The 15717-nt window shown below is 38.6% G+C and overlaps 1 protein-coding gene across 4 annotated transcripts in view; it reads right to left on the minus strand.

Annotated features, from left to right (window-relative positions):
• Positions 1-6383: 6383 nt before the first annotated feature.
• The window catches only part of FRRS1 (ferric chelate reductase 1), a 99041-nt gene continuing 89707 nt past the window's right edge, over positions 6384-15717 (minus strand). For all 4 annotated transcript variants that reach the window (XM_046645806.1, XM_046645807.1, XM_046645809.1 and 1 more), the window contains exons 11-16: positions 14113-14199; positions 10531-10628; positions 10215-10273; positions 9222-9365; positions 8035-8096; positions 6384-7950 (exon numbers count right to left, since the gene is read on the minus strand). In XM_046645806.1, coding sequence (XP_046501762.1) covers positions 7858-7950; positions 8035-8096; positions 9222-9365; positions 10215-10273; positions 10531-10628; positions 14113-14199 — 543 coding nt within the window. In that variant the 3' untranslated portion in view covers positions 6384-7857. The remainder of the gene's footprint in view (positions 7951-8034; positions 8097-9221; positions 9366-10214; positions 10274-10530; positions 10629-14112; positions 14200-15717) is intronic.

The raw sequence follows: 15717 nt of genomic DNA on the forward strand, positions 1-15717 counted from the left end.
TGTTACCAGACGAGACGGGTGTAGGGGGTGAGCAAAAGGGTTGGGGGCACATATGTATGGTGACAGATAAAAACTAGACTATTGATGGTGAACACAATGCAGTCTATACAGAAATTGAAATATAATAATGTACACCTGAAATTTACACAATGTTATAAGCCAATATGACCTCAGTAAAATAATTTTTTAAAAAAAGAAAGGTCTCTTAGGGGCTGGCCCCGTGGCCGAGTGGTTAAGTTCACGCGCTCCGCTGCGGGCGGCCCAGTGTTTCGTTGGTTCGAATCCTGGGCACGGACATGGCACTGCTCATCAGACCACGCTGAGGCAGCGTCCCACATACCACAACTAGAAGGACCCACAACGAAGAATATACAACTATGTACTGGGGGGATTTGGGGAGAAAAAGGAAAAAAATAAAAAATCTTTAAAAAAAAAAAAGGTCTCTATCTCTGATAGTACTTTTTAGCTGGAAATGAATTTAATTAGTATAAATATAGACATTTCAGCCTTCTCATGCTTACTATTTCATGGTATATCATTTTCCATTCATCTACTTTCAACATATCTGCCTCTATATTTAAATCACATCATGGGTTTTGTTTTTTTATCCATCTGACATTCTCTTTTAACTGGAGTATTTAGTACACTAGTGTTTAATGTAACTGTTAACATGGTTGAGTTTTGGCCCACTATTTTATTATTTGTTCTCTATTTGTCCCCTCTGATTTTTATTCCTTATTTTTCCTTCCTGGCCTTTTTAATTAAATTATTTAAATAATTTTAGAATTTCATGTTAATTTTTCTATTGGCTTTTGCTTTTTATTGCTTTTTTTCTCTAGAAATTAAATATACATCCTTAACTTTTTTTTTTTTTGAGGAAGATTAACCATGAGCTAAGATCTCCCACCAATCCTCCTCTTTTTCCTGAGGAAGACTGGCCCTGAGCTAACATCCGTGCCCATCTTCCTCTACTTTATATGGGGGATGCCTGCCACGGTATGGCTTGACAAGTGGTGTGTAGGTCCGCACCCGGGATCCAAGCCGCATGCAGGCAGCTGAAGCGGAACGTGCAAACCTAACTGCTGTGCCACTGGGCTGGCTCCTACATCCTTAACTTTTCATGTAAGAACTTAAAACTTTTCACTTAGAACTAGCATTATATAACATTATATAAAATGCAGACGTCTTGCAACTATACAGGTCCATATTCCTTCCCATCCTTAATACTAACTTGTTATATATATTACATCTGCATACATTATAAACTCCACAAAACAATGTAGACTTCTTTTTTGTTTTAAACAGACATATTTATTATAACGAATTTAAGTAGGAAAATTCCAAAAAAATGGGTTTTATATTGACCAATTATTTAACATTTTGAGTGCTTTTCCCTCCGTTTTGAGGATTCATGTTCCCATTTATTATCATTTCTCTTCAGCCTGAAGAACTTCCTTTTGCATTTCTCGTAGTGCATATGTGCTAGCAACAAATTCTATTAGGTGTCTTTCAGCCAGAAACGTTTTCATTTTTGCCCTCACTCTTGAAGGATATTTTTTCTGCATACAGAATTCTTATTGACATTTTTTTTTCTCATTCAGCACTTTAAACATGTCATTACACTTTCTCTGGCCTCCATAGATTCCTACGAGAAGTCAGATGTTCACTAAATCTTTGTTCCCTTGTATGTAAGGTTTCATTTTTCTTTCTCCTTTCAAGATTTGCTCTGTATTTTTTGCTTTCAAGAGTTTAACTATGATTTGCGTGAGCATGACTGTCTTCATATTTTCCTACTTGAGTTGTCTTCCTGAATCATGAATCAGAAAAGTGAAGTCTTTTAGAAAATTTGAGGATTTTTCGGTAATTGTTTCCTCTCCTCTCCTTCTGAGATCACACTAAAAGATGTTATCATTTAACAGGTCCCTGAGACTCTGTTCAATTCTTTTACAAAATTTCTTCTTTCTTCTCCTCAAACATTAGGTAATTTCTATTTATCTATCTTCAACTTCATTGGCTCTTTTTTCTGTCGTCTCCATTCTTATATTAAGTCTCTGCAGTGAATTTTTTCAAACATTTTATTTCTTCAGCTCTCTAATTTCCATATGGTCCTTTGTATTGTTTTTATTTCGAATCATCTTTTTATTTATAGAAAGTATATTTTCTTTTACATCATCAAGAATAGTTAATATAGATGCTTTAAAATCCTTATCTCCTGAATCTGATCATCTAAGAAATCTCAAAGGTTGGTCCCCATTGACTGGTCTTTCTTTAGAGCAGGGGTTGACAAACTATGACCCACAGCCCAAATCCATCCCTGGTTTTTTCTTGGTTTTGTTTTTGAGGAAGACTGGCCCTGAGCTAACATCTGTGCCCATCTTCCTCTATTTTATATGTAGGATGCCTGCCACAGCATGGCTTGATAATCAGTGCTAGGTCCACACCCACGATCCGAAATGGCAAACCCCAGGCTGCCAAAGCAGAGCACACTAACTTAGCCACTATGCCATGAGGCTGGCCCCTCCATCCCTGTTTTTGTACGGCCTACAAGCTAAGAATGGTTTCTCACACTTTTGAAGGTTTGTTAAAAAAAATAGATTATGCTACAGAGACTATCTGTGGTCCGCAAAGCCTAAAATATTTCCTATCAGGCCTTTTAGCCAGTCCCTGCTTTGGAGAATGGGCCAGAGTTTTCTGGTTCTTCTTATGTCAGGTAATTTTGGATTGTCATCTGTACATCATAAAATATTAGGTTATAAAAATATCAGATTTTCTTATTTTTCTCCAATGAACGTTGCTCCTTTTGTTGTAGCAGGTAATTAACTGGGTTGGACTGCAAGCTCTGTGTCTCGTGTTACACCTCCAATCTCAGGTCAACTTTTATTCCTTGATCTGCTGCTTTGTGTCTGCTTCATGAAGGTGAACATGTTCAGGGATCAACCAGAGCTGTGGGCAAACAGGAATTGGGATCCCCTCTCTAGTGCTTTCCTTTCCAGGATTACCTCCACTCCCCACTCCCTGACAGCTGTAGCGGGCCCAGATCTCAGTCCTCTGGTTCCCTATGCCAGGAACACTGCAGATTCTCTGCCCCCCAGCACCACGCACACAGCTGACTGCAACTGCCCTGAAGGTAAAAACAGTGAAAATAGGGAACTCCCAACAATTTTTCTCCTCTGAATGTGGACTCATTACCAGAATCTTCCTATTTCTGTTCACTGGGGCCTTCGGGTCACTGGTTTTTGAAATTTACACTAATTTTCTGGAAGAGAGTTGGTTTGGAAGGCTGTTACTCAACCACTACTGACAGTGGAAGTCACATACTTAGAATGTTTGGGTTCAGGAAATTCTTATTCCAAGAGTTTAATTACCATGTATCAGTGTTTGATTGGGAATCAAAAAATTTGTTTAGGCCCTTATAGGAAATATAGAATATAATACAAATTCTTTTACGTATGAATAAGATATCATATGAAGAAGATAGACTTCTAAGGATATGCTCTAGGAAGTTTCTCTCCCCTAAGCCAGAGGTATATGACCAGGCATAATATAAAATTACATTAACTTCTTTGATAACAAAATAAGAAATTAAACTGATACCAAAGTTTAGGGCCAGCAAAACCCCAAGAGCTTTCCACCCAAAGGTATAACCCAAGATCAGTAAAAAGACAAATATTTGTTTTCCTGAGGTGAAATTCACATGAAGTAAAATAAGCATTTTAAAGTGGACACATCAGTGGCATTTCTCACATTCACATTGTTGGATAACTACCACCTCTATCTCCAAACATTTTCATCACCCCAAAATAAAATCTTATACCCATTATGCAATTGCTCCCCATTTTCTCCTTCTCCCCCTCCAAGTCCCTGGCAACTGCTGTCTCTATGGATTTACCTATTCTGGAAATTTCATATAAATGGAATCATAATATGTAGCCTTTTGTGTATGATTGTTTCACTTAGCATAATGTTTTGCAGGGTTATCCTGTTATAGCATGTATTAGTACTTCATTCCTTTTTATGGCTGAATACTATTCCATTGTATGTATACACCACAATTTGTTTATCCATTTTGTTGATGGATATATGGGTCATTTCCATCGTTCAGCTATGGTGAATAGTGCTGCTATGAATATCAAATTTTTTTCTGTTTGTTCTTACTGTAGTAAAATATACATAACACAAAATTTACCATTTTAACCAGTTTTAAGTGTACAGTTCAGTGCATTAAATACATTCAGTGTTGTGCAAGTATCACCACTATCAATCTCTGGAACTATTTCATCATCTCAAACAGATTTCTGCACCCACTAAACAACAACTCCTCATTCTTCCCTCTCCCCCAATCCCTGGTAATCACCATTATACTTTCTATCTCTGTGAATTTGACCAGTCAGGGTACCTCAAATAAATACAATCATACAACAGTTCTCCTTTTGTGTCTGATTATTTCACTTAGCATAATGTTTTCAAAGCAAACATCAAATATTTTTATAAAATAAAAACTACACATTTTATGTGTAAAAATTACTAAAGTTTAACATTGCAATCAAACAGCAATGACATCATCAACAACATGTACAAAGCACTTTTTGCTGGCATCACTTCATTCATTCCTCACAACTGCCCTGCGAGATGAGCTTTAGATGAAGGAATGAGGCTCAGAGAAGATAAACGACTTGTCCAAGGACATGAAGCTTGTACATCAAACACGCATACTCAGGTCTTCCAACTCTACTCCCCAACGCTTAGTGCTTTTTAATTTACAGGATCAGCTGCCTCCCAGACCACCACCCCATTTATAAGGTTGGGCAGGACAAGGAGAGAAAGTCTTGGAGAGAAGTCTCTCCATATGGGAGAGAAAGTCTTGGAAGGCTCCAAGTACAAGGAAGAACTGAGCCAAAACTTGATAAACTAGCTTTTGCTGGGAAGAGAAGAACAGAAAGGGCATTCCAGGCAGGCGGCCATCAGTGGTGAGCCTGGCAGGGACTGGGCAAGGAGGAAAGAAGCAGGATGTGGACAGAGAGAGTGTGTATCCCAATCAGATTTGAAAAGAGATTAGAATTCTTCCTTTCATTCCTTTCTATAATGGATTATCTTAAACAAGGACCTTTGTTCACTTTTTTTGCTTCTTCACCAGAGTTTACAGATAAATAGAATTTTAGCCAAAAGCTCCATGTTCTCCTAGCTTCCCAGTTGGCATCTTCTGCATCTGTCTTTTCCCACTGCATCCTGGACTGGGGCAGGATGAATATCATTTAACACACATTAAAGCCAAAATCCTGATAAAACCAAGTAAGCACTAAAGTGAATTTGATCCATTTACTCGAGAACTTATGCCATAGGCTATGCCCTTAAGATTGATTTCCACAGACCAGAAAATAATAAAAGTTAACATAGCCTCACTTATGGATGCTATCTCAACTACAATTTTCTAGAATTTGTTTCATTTGTTCTAAAAAATATACTTATTTTTATTTAATAAAGGAACCCATCTTTAGGAAGAAAACATGATTTTGCTCACTATTTGGGGCAAGATAGCTGAAGATACAAAGGCATTTAGTTTAACAATCACTTTTATCAAAAGAAATTTACAAAAAAAAAAACACCCAGATTGTTCATTACAAAAACAAGAAGAAAAATTGAGAGGAGTGAAGAAAAGACATTTTCAAGTTATGGATATCAACCACTCATAAGCAGAGAATTATAATTTGGTACTTATGAAAAGGTTGGGTCTATTAAGATTAAATGACATGGACGTCTTTGGACAGCTGTCTGTATCAACTGGTGACATATCAAAATAGTGCTAACAGATGAATCACTGAAAAAGAAAAAGTTAAAATATCTTAGCCTCAGCACTGGAAATCCAGCAAGTTCATGTATTTGAAAACCAAATACATCAGGGTTCATCTTCTCCTTAAAAGAAGCTAAGGGGCCAGCCCAGTGGTGTAGTGGTTAAGTTCGCACTCTCCACTTTGGTGGCCTAGGGTTTGTGGGTGCAGATTCTGGGTGTAGATGTACCCGTGGCTCATCAAGCCATACTGTGGTGGAGTCCCACATACAAAAAACAGAGGAAGACTGGCACAAATGTTAGCTCAGTAACAATCTTCCCTAAGCCAAAAGGGGAAGATTGGGCACAGCTCAGGGTCAGTCTTCCTCACCAAAAAAAAAAAAAAAGAAGAAGAAGAATTTTATTAACATTTAACCTCCTTAAAATTGAAAACTCGAGGAAAATTTTTTAGTGTGCATTTCATTTTCTATACTAAAAAAATTTTTTGATAGAGACATTCAAAAGGAAAGTTTGGACTGTAAGTAGCCTGGCATTCACAGAACACGAACACACAAAGTTCACATCTCAACCCTTAAGCCACTTATGATAAACACGTATATAAGGAAAAAAACAAAACTTCCATATCATTTTACTCAGTAAAAGACGTAGGATACATGGCTGAGGGTATTATTTATATCAGAGGGAAATTAGGGCCTTGGGCCAAGCAGAAACTATAACATAATCAAAAAGAAGGCCTAAAGAAATAAAATATGCCTCCCTAAACTTTTTTAAGAATGTCCAGCTTTGTTTGTTTCCTTTGCCTAAGATAGTTGTATTCATTTCTTACAGGGTCAGAGGAATGTAAAGGGAAACATCAAACAATTGTTACAAATAATCATGGTTAGAAAACATACATAAATAAAACCAGAAAATAACAACATTGGTCCCTAATTTCAGTTTCTAACCCATAACCCCAATTCTCCTCTCTCCAAAAGTAGCAGAAATTTTTCAAAGATTAAGAGTTGGTGGACTTTAAGGAAAATACCATCCCACAGTGTTACATTTAAATACTAAAAATGAATGACAGCACAGGGAAACAGGAACAAAGCAGTAGTTTGGTATTATGGCACCACCCACTGGCTAGAAGTCCTCATAGCAAATATGAGACCCAGCCTTAAAACACAAGATAAATTAGTGAAATAGGAAGCAAAAATAACATTGATTATTCTAATTCATTATAGCACCAGGAACTTCTAACAAAACTGAACTATCCATATTATTTTATTACCACAAGGAAAAAGAATAACAGACATGTTCACAAGGCTGAGTTTTATTAATTTTGAAATGCAAGTCTACAATCTCCAAAGCCTATGGGACTTAAATCTTATAGTCAAAACAATTAACATATAAAATGCCATTTCAGCCCTGTAGCTGAATATATAAAGACAGTCTTTAAGCAGAAGATGTACACTTGCATTTCATAGCTAAGGAAAAAGTATAATATTCATAATATATTTAAATGTTAATGAAATCTATGGTGGGGTCAGCCCCACTTCCACCTTTACCAGAGAAGTAACAAAATACACAAAGCAAACACATGCCCAAAAAACTGGACTGAAAAACATAGTTTCTCAGAAAGTCCTAATAAAGACCAGTCAGATAAACTAGTAAAAATAAGTGTTTTCTTTAAAGCACCAGAGCAGCTTTATAGTCAAAAATATATTTACCTTAATACAATCTCCTTTTCAGCCTAATGACATCTTTTTTGTTTATCCGAACAGTTCTTGTTTACTTTCTTAAATGCTAACATTCTGAAAATCTCAGCATAAAAATATTTGACAGTCATTCTCCTCCAGTACAACCTTCTCTTTAAGACTCAGAAGTACACATAAAGGCTTGACATCACTTTATAGTCCATAGGACCCTGATGAATGTTGATCACTAAAGACCAGACTTCAGAATCTCTCCATAGACATGACCTGGTCTTCTAAGTTAGAATTCATGAATATGCTCCAGGAAGTCAGTGCAGGCTTCAGGTTTTTTGGCTTGATGATAGTTACCACCTGGTCTGCAAAGCCGAAGTCTTTGCTTGCTCATAGACTGTTGATTGCAGATAAGAACATGATGAGAAAAGTCACATTCCCACAGATATAAATTGTTAACACTGCCTTTTTAAAAGCGTGACCCTGAAAGAAAAATTGAGATATGAAGGAAAGAAACTATTGCCATTGAAGTTTTTTGTCAATATAAATTTAAAAAGGAGAACTTACTTCTGCTTCAGCTACAGTAAATGACTGAAGGATCTGAATTCTAGCATCATCCAATATTTCACCTGTTGAGAATGAGAACACAGGTTTATAAGGACAGTGGTACTCAGGTAAACTAACCCCCCAAAAAAGCCCTGATTTGTAGTGTTTGTTGATTTGCAGGGTGTACATTCTCCCGTTTCAAGCTACCAAATGCTTCAAACTTCCTGAATATTTACAGCTCTCTCAAATTGGGACAAGGTGGCTATAGCACGCATTTGTCAAGGGATTTAAAATGTGCCCTCTTCTTCTAGTCAATAAACACCTGGTCAATGTCCTAACAACGCCAGTTTAAGTACATATGTATTTTAAACAACAAGCCATAATTCAGTGGTCATCAAAAGCGCCACGTATATAACCCCACCAAGAACCAAAAACCACAGTACAGACATTTACTACTCAGCTCCTAAAAGCTGCCTAGGCTCCTAAATTCACAAAATATGCACTAAACAACAAAGAGGTTTTGTTTTTAGAAGGCCACCTTTATTTATCATTTGGGTGGCTGAAACTAGTTAGGACACAAAGGACTCTTGGCCCAGAATCTAAGCTAATTTAAAATGTCACCCATTCTCTACTAATTTCTCCACTCCTGATGGATATAGGTATCTTGACCCTGCCTGGTATACTGAGACCAAAATGGACCTTACCACTAGAGAGCTCAGGCAAAGTAAGGCCTTCCTATCTAGCTCACTGGTAGCTAGCTATATATGATGTATATGGCAACCTATGGGATAGCACGCAGGAAGTGTGTTAAACAGGTAGAATTTGCGTGCAGCTGTGCCCTCTGTTGACTTTAGGCATCTCTTCTTCCTCCATCTCAGGGTTCTCTCAGCTCCAGGCATTCAGCGTTCTCAGTGCATACTGGCCGCAAGTCAGACCAGCACGCAAAGTAAAAAGTACTGACAAAGAAGACTTCTTCCCTAAACCTAAAATCTTTCCTTTATATTTTATTCACAAATTCTAATAGTAATGAATATAAAAAACAAAGGCAGAAAATTTCCACAATTTCTACCACTGACTGGGTAATCACAGCAGAAATTTGTAGTGAGCTGCCATGTAATAGTCAACCATTAGTATCAAGAAACTAATTATATTTCAAAGTTTGTATAAATGTGATTCTACATAACGTGGCTTTTTGAACAGGTTATTACCTTTTCGAGAGAGTCGGTAAGCATGTATTTCCAGAACAATTTCAGTTCCGACATGCCAGGCTACAAATCCAATCATTACATAGGTTTTCCATGGGCCAGGAAGATCCAACCCTGGTAAATCCATTCCCAGGAACATGGCGGCCACTGTGTTTGTAGGAAAACAATATATATTCAAATGTAGTCAATACCGAAAGAGGTAACTGTGTGTGTGTGTGTGTGTGTGTGTGTGTACATGTGTGTGCATTATATCAAGTAAAACATACTAAAAAAGTTTATGAGATGAATTAGATTAATATGTAACACCAAACAGTTAATTTAGTTTTGTTTTTATTGTAAGACTAGAAAGGGTATGATGAGAGATTATAATTTTGATCTACCAATTGTTAAAAATGAGGCACCCAAATTTTCCAAAAAGTTTTAAGTCTGCACTGTAGGAAGGGAGAAAAGTAAGGAAACCATTGCTGATGATACCCCCCCCCATCCAGAGATTTCTGTAGCCTATAAAAATGCGAGGGTAGAGGGTGTCAGTTTAGGTATTTATTACACAAGCCATCAAAATGTACTGGATAATCGTATTTTACTTTTGAAAACCTCTCTTCCCTTGAAGGTACCATCTCCACGGAAAGAGCCTGGAGACAGGGCTGGGACCCTCTCAGCCCGCCTCAGTCCAACTTACAAATGACCCTCCGCTTGAGCTGCTTAAATATTTGGCTGTCAGCATGGCGTATTCTGCTGGCAAAGGCAAATGCTAAAAAAGCCTTAAAAGGAGACTTTTAAAGTCATTTGAAAAATCTGAAACTTAAAGCCGAAATAATGACTTAAATAGTTACCTCTAGAAATTACTTTCTGGATTTCAATGTTGAAGGTTGATTTCTCCTCAACAACCAATTACCCCAATTACTAATGCATCTAAAAATCATTTAAGCCAAATTACAACTTGCAACGTAAACAACCAGCAGTTATATACGAGGAAGTGGCATCACAATTACATACCTGCTATGATTCTAGCAGCTGTTCCCATACTCCAATGAGTCCAGTTAAACATTTGTCTTCTACCAAAATAAAGAACCAGTCAGAATCCTTAAAAGTGATGGAACTACAATTAATTCTCAAGAGAATAAAAAGCTCCCACTTTCCCTTATTGCCTAGGAACTAGAATCGGAAGTACATTTTAAAACCTTTTAAAGTAAATATAATTAATCTATCACTGAATTTCATACAATGCCAAATGTTTCTACTTGAAAAGGGATTAGTTTGCCAACTAACGATGTCCACATTAAGAACATTTATACAGGGAAGCTGTACGTACCTTGGGTCATGTAAAGCTGGTCTGAAGGCTGCCAGAAGAGGCTGAAGAACTGCTAGAACCATCACTATACAACCAAGGTACGGGTGATAGCCTGCATGCTGAACAAAGTTACAGCACTTTAGTGGTCTCGAGCTGGCTTATCACTTTACATCTTCAACTTAAAAATAATACACACAGATGTATCTTAGTGTTTTTCTGTAGCTTTAAACATCTAATAATGATAATAATAATAACAGGCACCATTCACTGAGTGTCTACTTTATACTAGGCATTTACTTTATATACATTATCACTAATGCTCACTGCAACGCTTGATGGTTAGTTATCAATACCCCACTTTCAAAAATGGGGGAACTGAGGCTCAGAGACAGCAAGTGATGTGTCCAAGGCCACAAAGGGTGCAAATGGTTGCAGCAGAATCCAAGCACAGAATGCTGCCCCTCCCCCATCAAGATGTTAGATGACCACCAACACCAGTACAGCCATTTGCAGCCCACCGAGGACTCGCCAATATCCACATGTCGAAAGCACTCATCCTAATGTCCTGTAATTATTTGTTCAGACCTCTGTGTTCCCTGAGCTGAAGGTTCTATGATTCCTTGTAACTCCAGTGCTTAACAGAGCCTTAGTCACTCAATAAACGTTGAGTAAGTGAATAACCTGTGCGGCCACTGTATTAACATCTTATCTCCTCTGTTCAGAAGGAAGGCCTAACCCAAGAAAATACATCAACACAGTATCTCAACAGTCTTGGCTACACTCCTCTCTTAGTGCAGTTGTGTGCCTGCTCAAAACAGCAAACCCATGGGTTAGACCCCTTAGCACAATGATTTCACTTAAAAACTTAAGAGAAGGACTAAGAAGATGCTCCAAACTGTGACATGTTTAGATGGAGGGCTGTTACAGTCTGTTGTTACTGACTCCCATGCTCAGGTAGACTCTAAAATCTGTGATCTAGAACAAGGACACAGTGGTTTCTAAGCCACGAAGGGAAGCTTTTGGAAATAGGAACTAAAAGCAGACAAAAGAGTACTATAAAAATACTTTCAAACCATGGACTCAGTTACACACGGATAAAATTATAACCAGTACCATGGGGGTGGAAAGTGTCTCTATCTGATAAAAAACAGTAACAGCAGCAACAAAATTCTTATCTGTGCTTAGAGTGTGCTGGGAACTATCCTAAGTGCTTTCAGTTAATTAGCTGTCAATTCTCAGAAAGGCTAAGATGGATACTACACTATTGCCATTTTACAGATGAGTAAACTGAGAGACAGAGAAGTTAAATAACTTGCCCAACGTATCCCAGGTAATAAGTGATGACATCAGAATTTGAATCCAAGTAGTCTGGCTGTAGAATTGAGCTCCTAACCCTTATTCTATCCTATTCATGAACTGCAAAGACTACAAACTACAAAGTTTACAAAATAAGTGTTACTCTTGTCCCAAATACCTGGATAAAATAAGGTTCTGATGTCTTGATTCATACCAAAAAACTTCACAATTTCCTTAAAAGAAACAGGTTGACTCATCTATAAACTACCTAAAAAGCAGGAGGGGGGTTTCCTAGTGAAATCTGTGATCCGAGAATCATCAAATCTTAGCCCTTGTAAAAACAACCCAAGCTGAAATATTAAATTTTGCTATCAAATTGTGACTGGCTGTAAAACTGGACGAGTGTAACAAAAGCATAGGTTCCGACCTTAGGTACATCACTTATTCTCAATAAACCTTATTCATTCGTTCAATAAATATTTACTGAGTACTACTATGTAGGTACAGATCTGGTGGTTAAGATTTGGTGCTCTCACTGCAGTGGCCTGGGTTCATTTCCCAGTCAGAGAACCACACCACCTGCCTATCAGCTGTCATACTGTGGCGGCTGCATGTTGCTGTGATGCTGAAAGCTATGCCACCAGTATTTCAAACACCAGCAGGGTCACCTGTGGTGAAGAGGTTTGAGCAGAGCTTCCAGACTAAGACAGACTAGGAAGAAAGACCTGGTCACCCACTTCCCCCAAAAATGGCCATGAAAACCCTGTGAACAGCAGCAGAGCACTGTCTGATATAGCACAGAAAGATGAGAGGATGGCACTAAAAGAGTGGGCAGGGCTCAGCTCTGCTGTCCACAGGGGCACTAGGAGTCCAAATCAATGTGATGTCACTAGCAACAACACCTACTACGTACCAGAATCTCTTCTGGGTGCTTTAGATACACCAGTGAACATAACAGTAAATATTCTGGCTCTCACAGAACTTACATACTAGTGTGGGAAGGCAGATGAAGAAAAAACATAAGATATAAGTAAACTATATGAAAAGAAATAGGGTAGAAAAAATAGAGCAGGGAAGGGCTCTCTGAGAAGCTATTATCTGAGCGAAGACTTGAAGAAGGTGAGGGAGTGGAGGAAGCATGACCAAGGCAGAATGACAAATCTTCGCAAAGAAAGTAAATAGGAGCATGCCTAGCATTAGGCCAGTGTGGAATGAGATGAGCTATGGGATGAGGAGAGGGGGAGGAGATCACTACAGAGAGTAAGTGGTAGCCAATCATAGAGGTCACTGGAAGGACTTTGGCTTTACCTTTGAGTAAAATTGAGAGACATTAGAGAAACCAGTTACGGGCACAGAAATGACATGTTCTGATTTACATTGTTAAAAGTCACTCTGCTTCTTGGTTGGAAACAGACTGTACACAGCCAAAGGTTGAAGTAGAGAGACCAGTTAGGTACCACTACAACAGTCCAGGCAAAAGACGGTGGTGGCTCAAACCAACATAGTAGTATCAGTGATGGTGAGAGGTGTTGTATTTTAAATGCAGACGATTGGGTTTTCCTGATGGATTTCACACAGGGTGTGCAAGAGAGCAGAGTTAAGAATAATTCCAAGGTTTTGGCCTAAGAAGGGAACTGTCAACATCTAATATGGGACGGCAGCAGGTGGAGCAGGGCTAGAAGGAAAGATCAGGAATTCCATTTTGGATGGATTAGGTTTGAGCTGTTTGAGACATGCAAGTTGAGGTCCTGAGCAGACAGCTGGACGTGTGAGTCTCATGCCAGGGGAAAGGTCTAAGCAGGAGATAAACTTTTGAGAATAAGCCTCAGTTTCTTCATTTGCGACATGGGATTATTATCAATAACTACTTCATTTCAGGTTTGAATTTGATAACACATATAAAGCACTCAGCACAGCTGGTCACATAGTAGGAATGCAACTAATGTTAGCTTAGTGGTAATCATAGCATTAATTAGAGACAACTGCTTACAGTGTTCATGTTCCTTAGATATCACACTTGGAATTTTCACCACTCTGTAGTGAGAAAACTCACTAAAGCTACATAGCGTATACATAGCATTTGATGCAGCTGAAAAATACGTTTCATCACCAAGTGATCTGCGCTGACATCCTCACTCCATCACTGTCACCCAACCACGTGAAATAATCATCAGATGCTTCAGAAAGGAAAGAAAGAGGGACACCTGCAGAAACATCTTTTTACCCATCATTTGAGCCTAAAAACAGCAATCTCCTTTGACATCAAAATGAATCTATATAAAAACATCCTGTTTAAGACAGACTTACCCAACTCCAGCCTCCTGTGTAAATAAAAGGTAGAACAAAAGCAATGCAGGTGAGAGCAGAAGTCGTGAGCATGAGCAGTCGGTGCACCTACAAGGATGAAATAAAGTGAGAAGAGGGTTAACTACGTCAGAGAAAGGCGTTGGTGTTACTCTGGAGAAAAGATCACGGGGTGAGATTCGCTGAAGGTATGCATTCAATTGACACCTAATCACAGTTTGTGGTCAGTTAAAAAAACATCTTAGGGGGCCAACCCAGTGGTGCAGAGGTTAAGTGCACATGTCCCACTTTGGTGGCCCGGGGTTTGCCAGTTCGGATCCCGGGTGCTGACAGGGCACCGCTTGGCAAGCCATGCTGTGGCAGGCGTCCCACATATAAAGTAGAGGAAGATGGGCACGGATGTTAGCTCAGGGCCAGTCTTCCTCAGCAAAAAGAAGAGGATCGGCAGCAGATGTTAGCTCAGGGCTAATCATCCTCAAAAAAAAAAAAATCTTAGTATACCACTGAACCTTAAAGACAATCATAAGCTCCCATCCTCATCATTCAAAAGCATTTGGCAAGACTTCACCTGCACAGAGCAGCAGGAATGGATACTTCACACACAGAGCACAGTTACTGGCCAAGTCCTTCCTTTCCTTCCAAAGATATTTATTAAGTTCTACCATCAGGCACAGTGCAATACCAGACACAATGAGACAGCAAGGAAACGGAAAATACTGTCTCCTGAGGAGCTTGGTATATAACTGAGTAGATAAGATAAACATATATAAAATGCATAATTTTTTGCCCAAATTAAAAGAATATTGAGAGTGAAAATGGGCACTGTTAATTGATTATGCCAGGATAACTGGTACAAACCAAAACTATCCCCAGGAAAGTAGGACATATAGCCACCATATTATATATATAGATGTCACCCTATAAATATAGACATCATATTTCTAAAGGCTGTGTATCACCATATCTATATATCACCATATGTATATACGTCTCTTTATATATATGTTACCCTATATACATAGACACCATAGTTTTTTTGTTGTATTTTTTTTTATTTATTTATTTTTTTTGAGGAAGATTAGCCCTGAGCTAACATCCACCGCCAATCCTCCTCTTTTTTCTGAGCTAACACGTGCCCATCTTCCTCTACTTTATATGTGGGGTGCCTGCCACAGCATGGCTTGACAAGCCATGTTTAGGTCCACACCTGGGATCAGAACCAGCAAACCCCCGGCGGCTGAAGCGGAATGTGCAAACTTAACTGCTGTGTCACCAGGCCAGCCTTCTAGACATCAGTTTTAAAGGCAGTGGAGGATTTGAATTGGTAAGGAGAAGACATAAAGAGTTTTCCAGTTGGGAATATCCATATGAGCAGCTGAAAGACAGAGGGAAAGAGAGAGAGAGCAAGCAAAGGCAGAGACAGACAAGAGCAAGGCATGTAGCAATAGTGAGAACAGATAGAACAGATTGACCCTGCCAGCCAATAGTGAGAAATGAAGTTAGATATGGTAAATTTTAAAAGCTACAAATTTATATGAATATGAAGTTTCAAGAATATCCTCTTATAAAGTCAAAACTGTTCGAATAAGTGGTTATTTTTTCTACAAG

This window comes from Equus quagga, chromosome 18 (genome assembly GCF_021613505.1).
Source record: "Equus quagga isolate Etosha38 chromosome 18, UCLA_HA_Equagga_1.0, whole genome shotgun sequence".
Classification (NCBI taxonomy): Eukaryota; Metazoa; Chordata; class Mammalia; order Perissodactyla; family Equidae; genus Equus; species Equus quagga.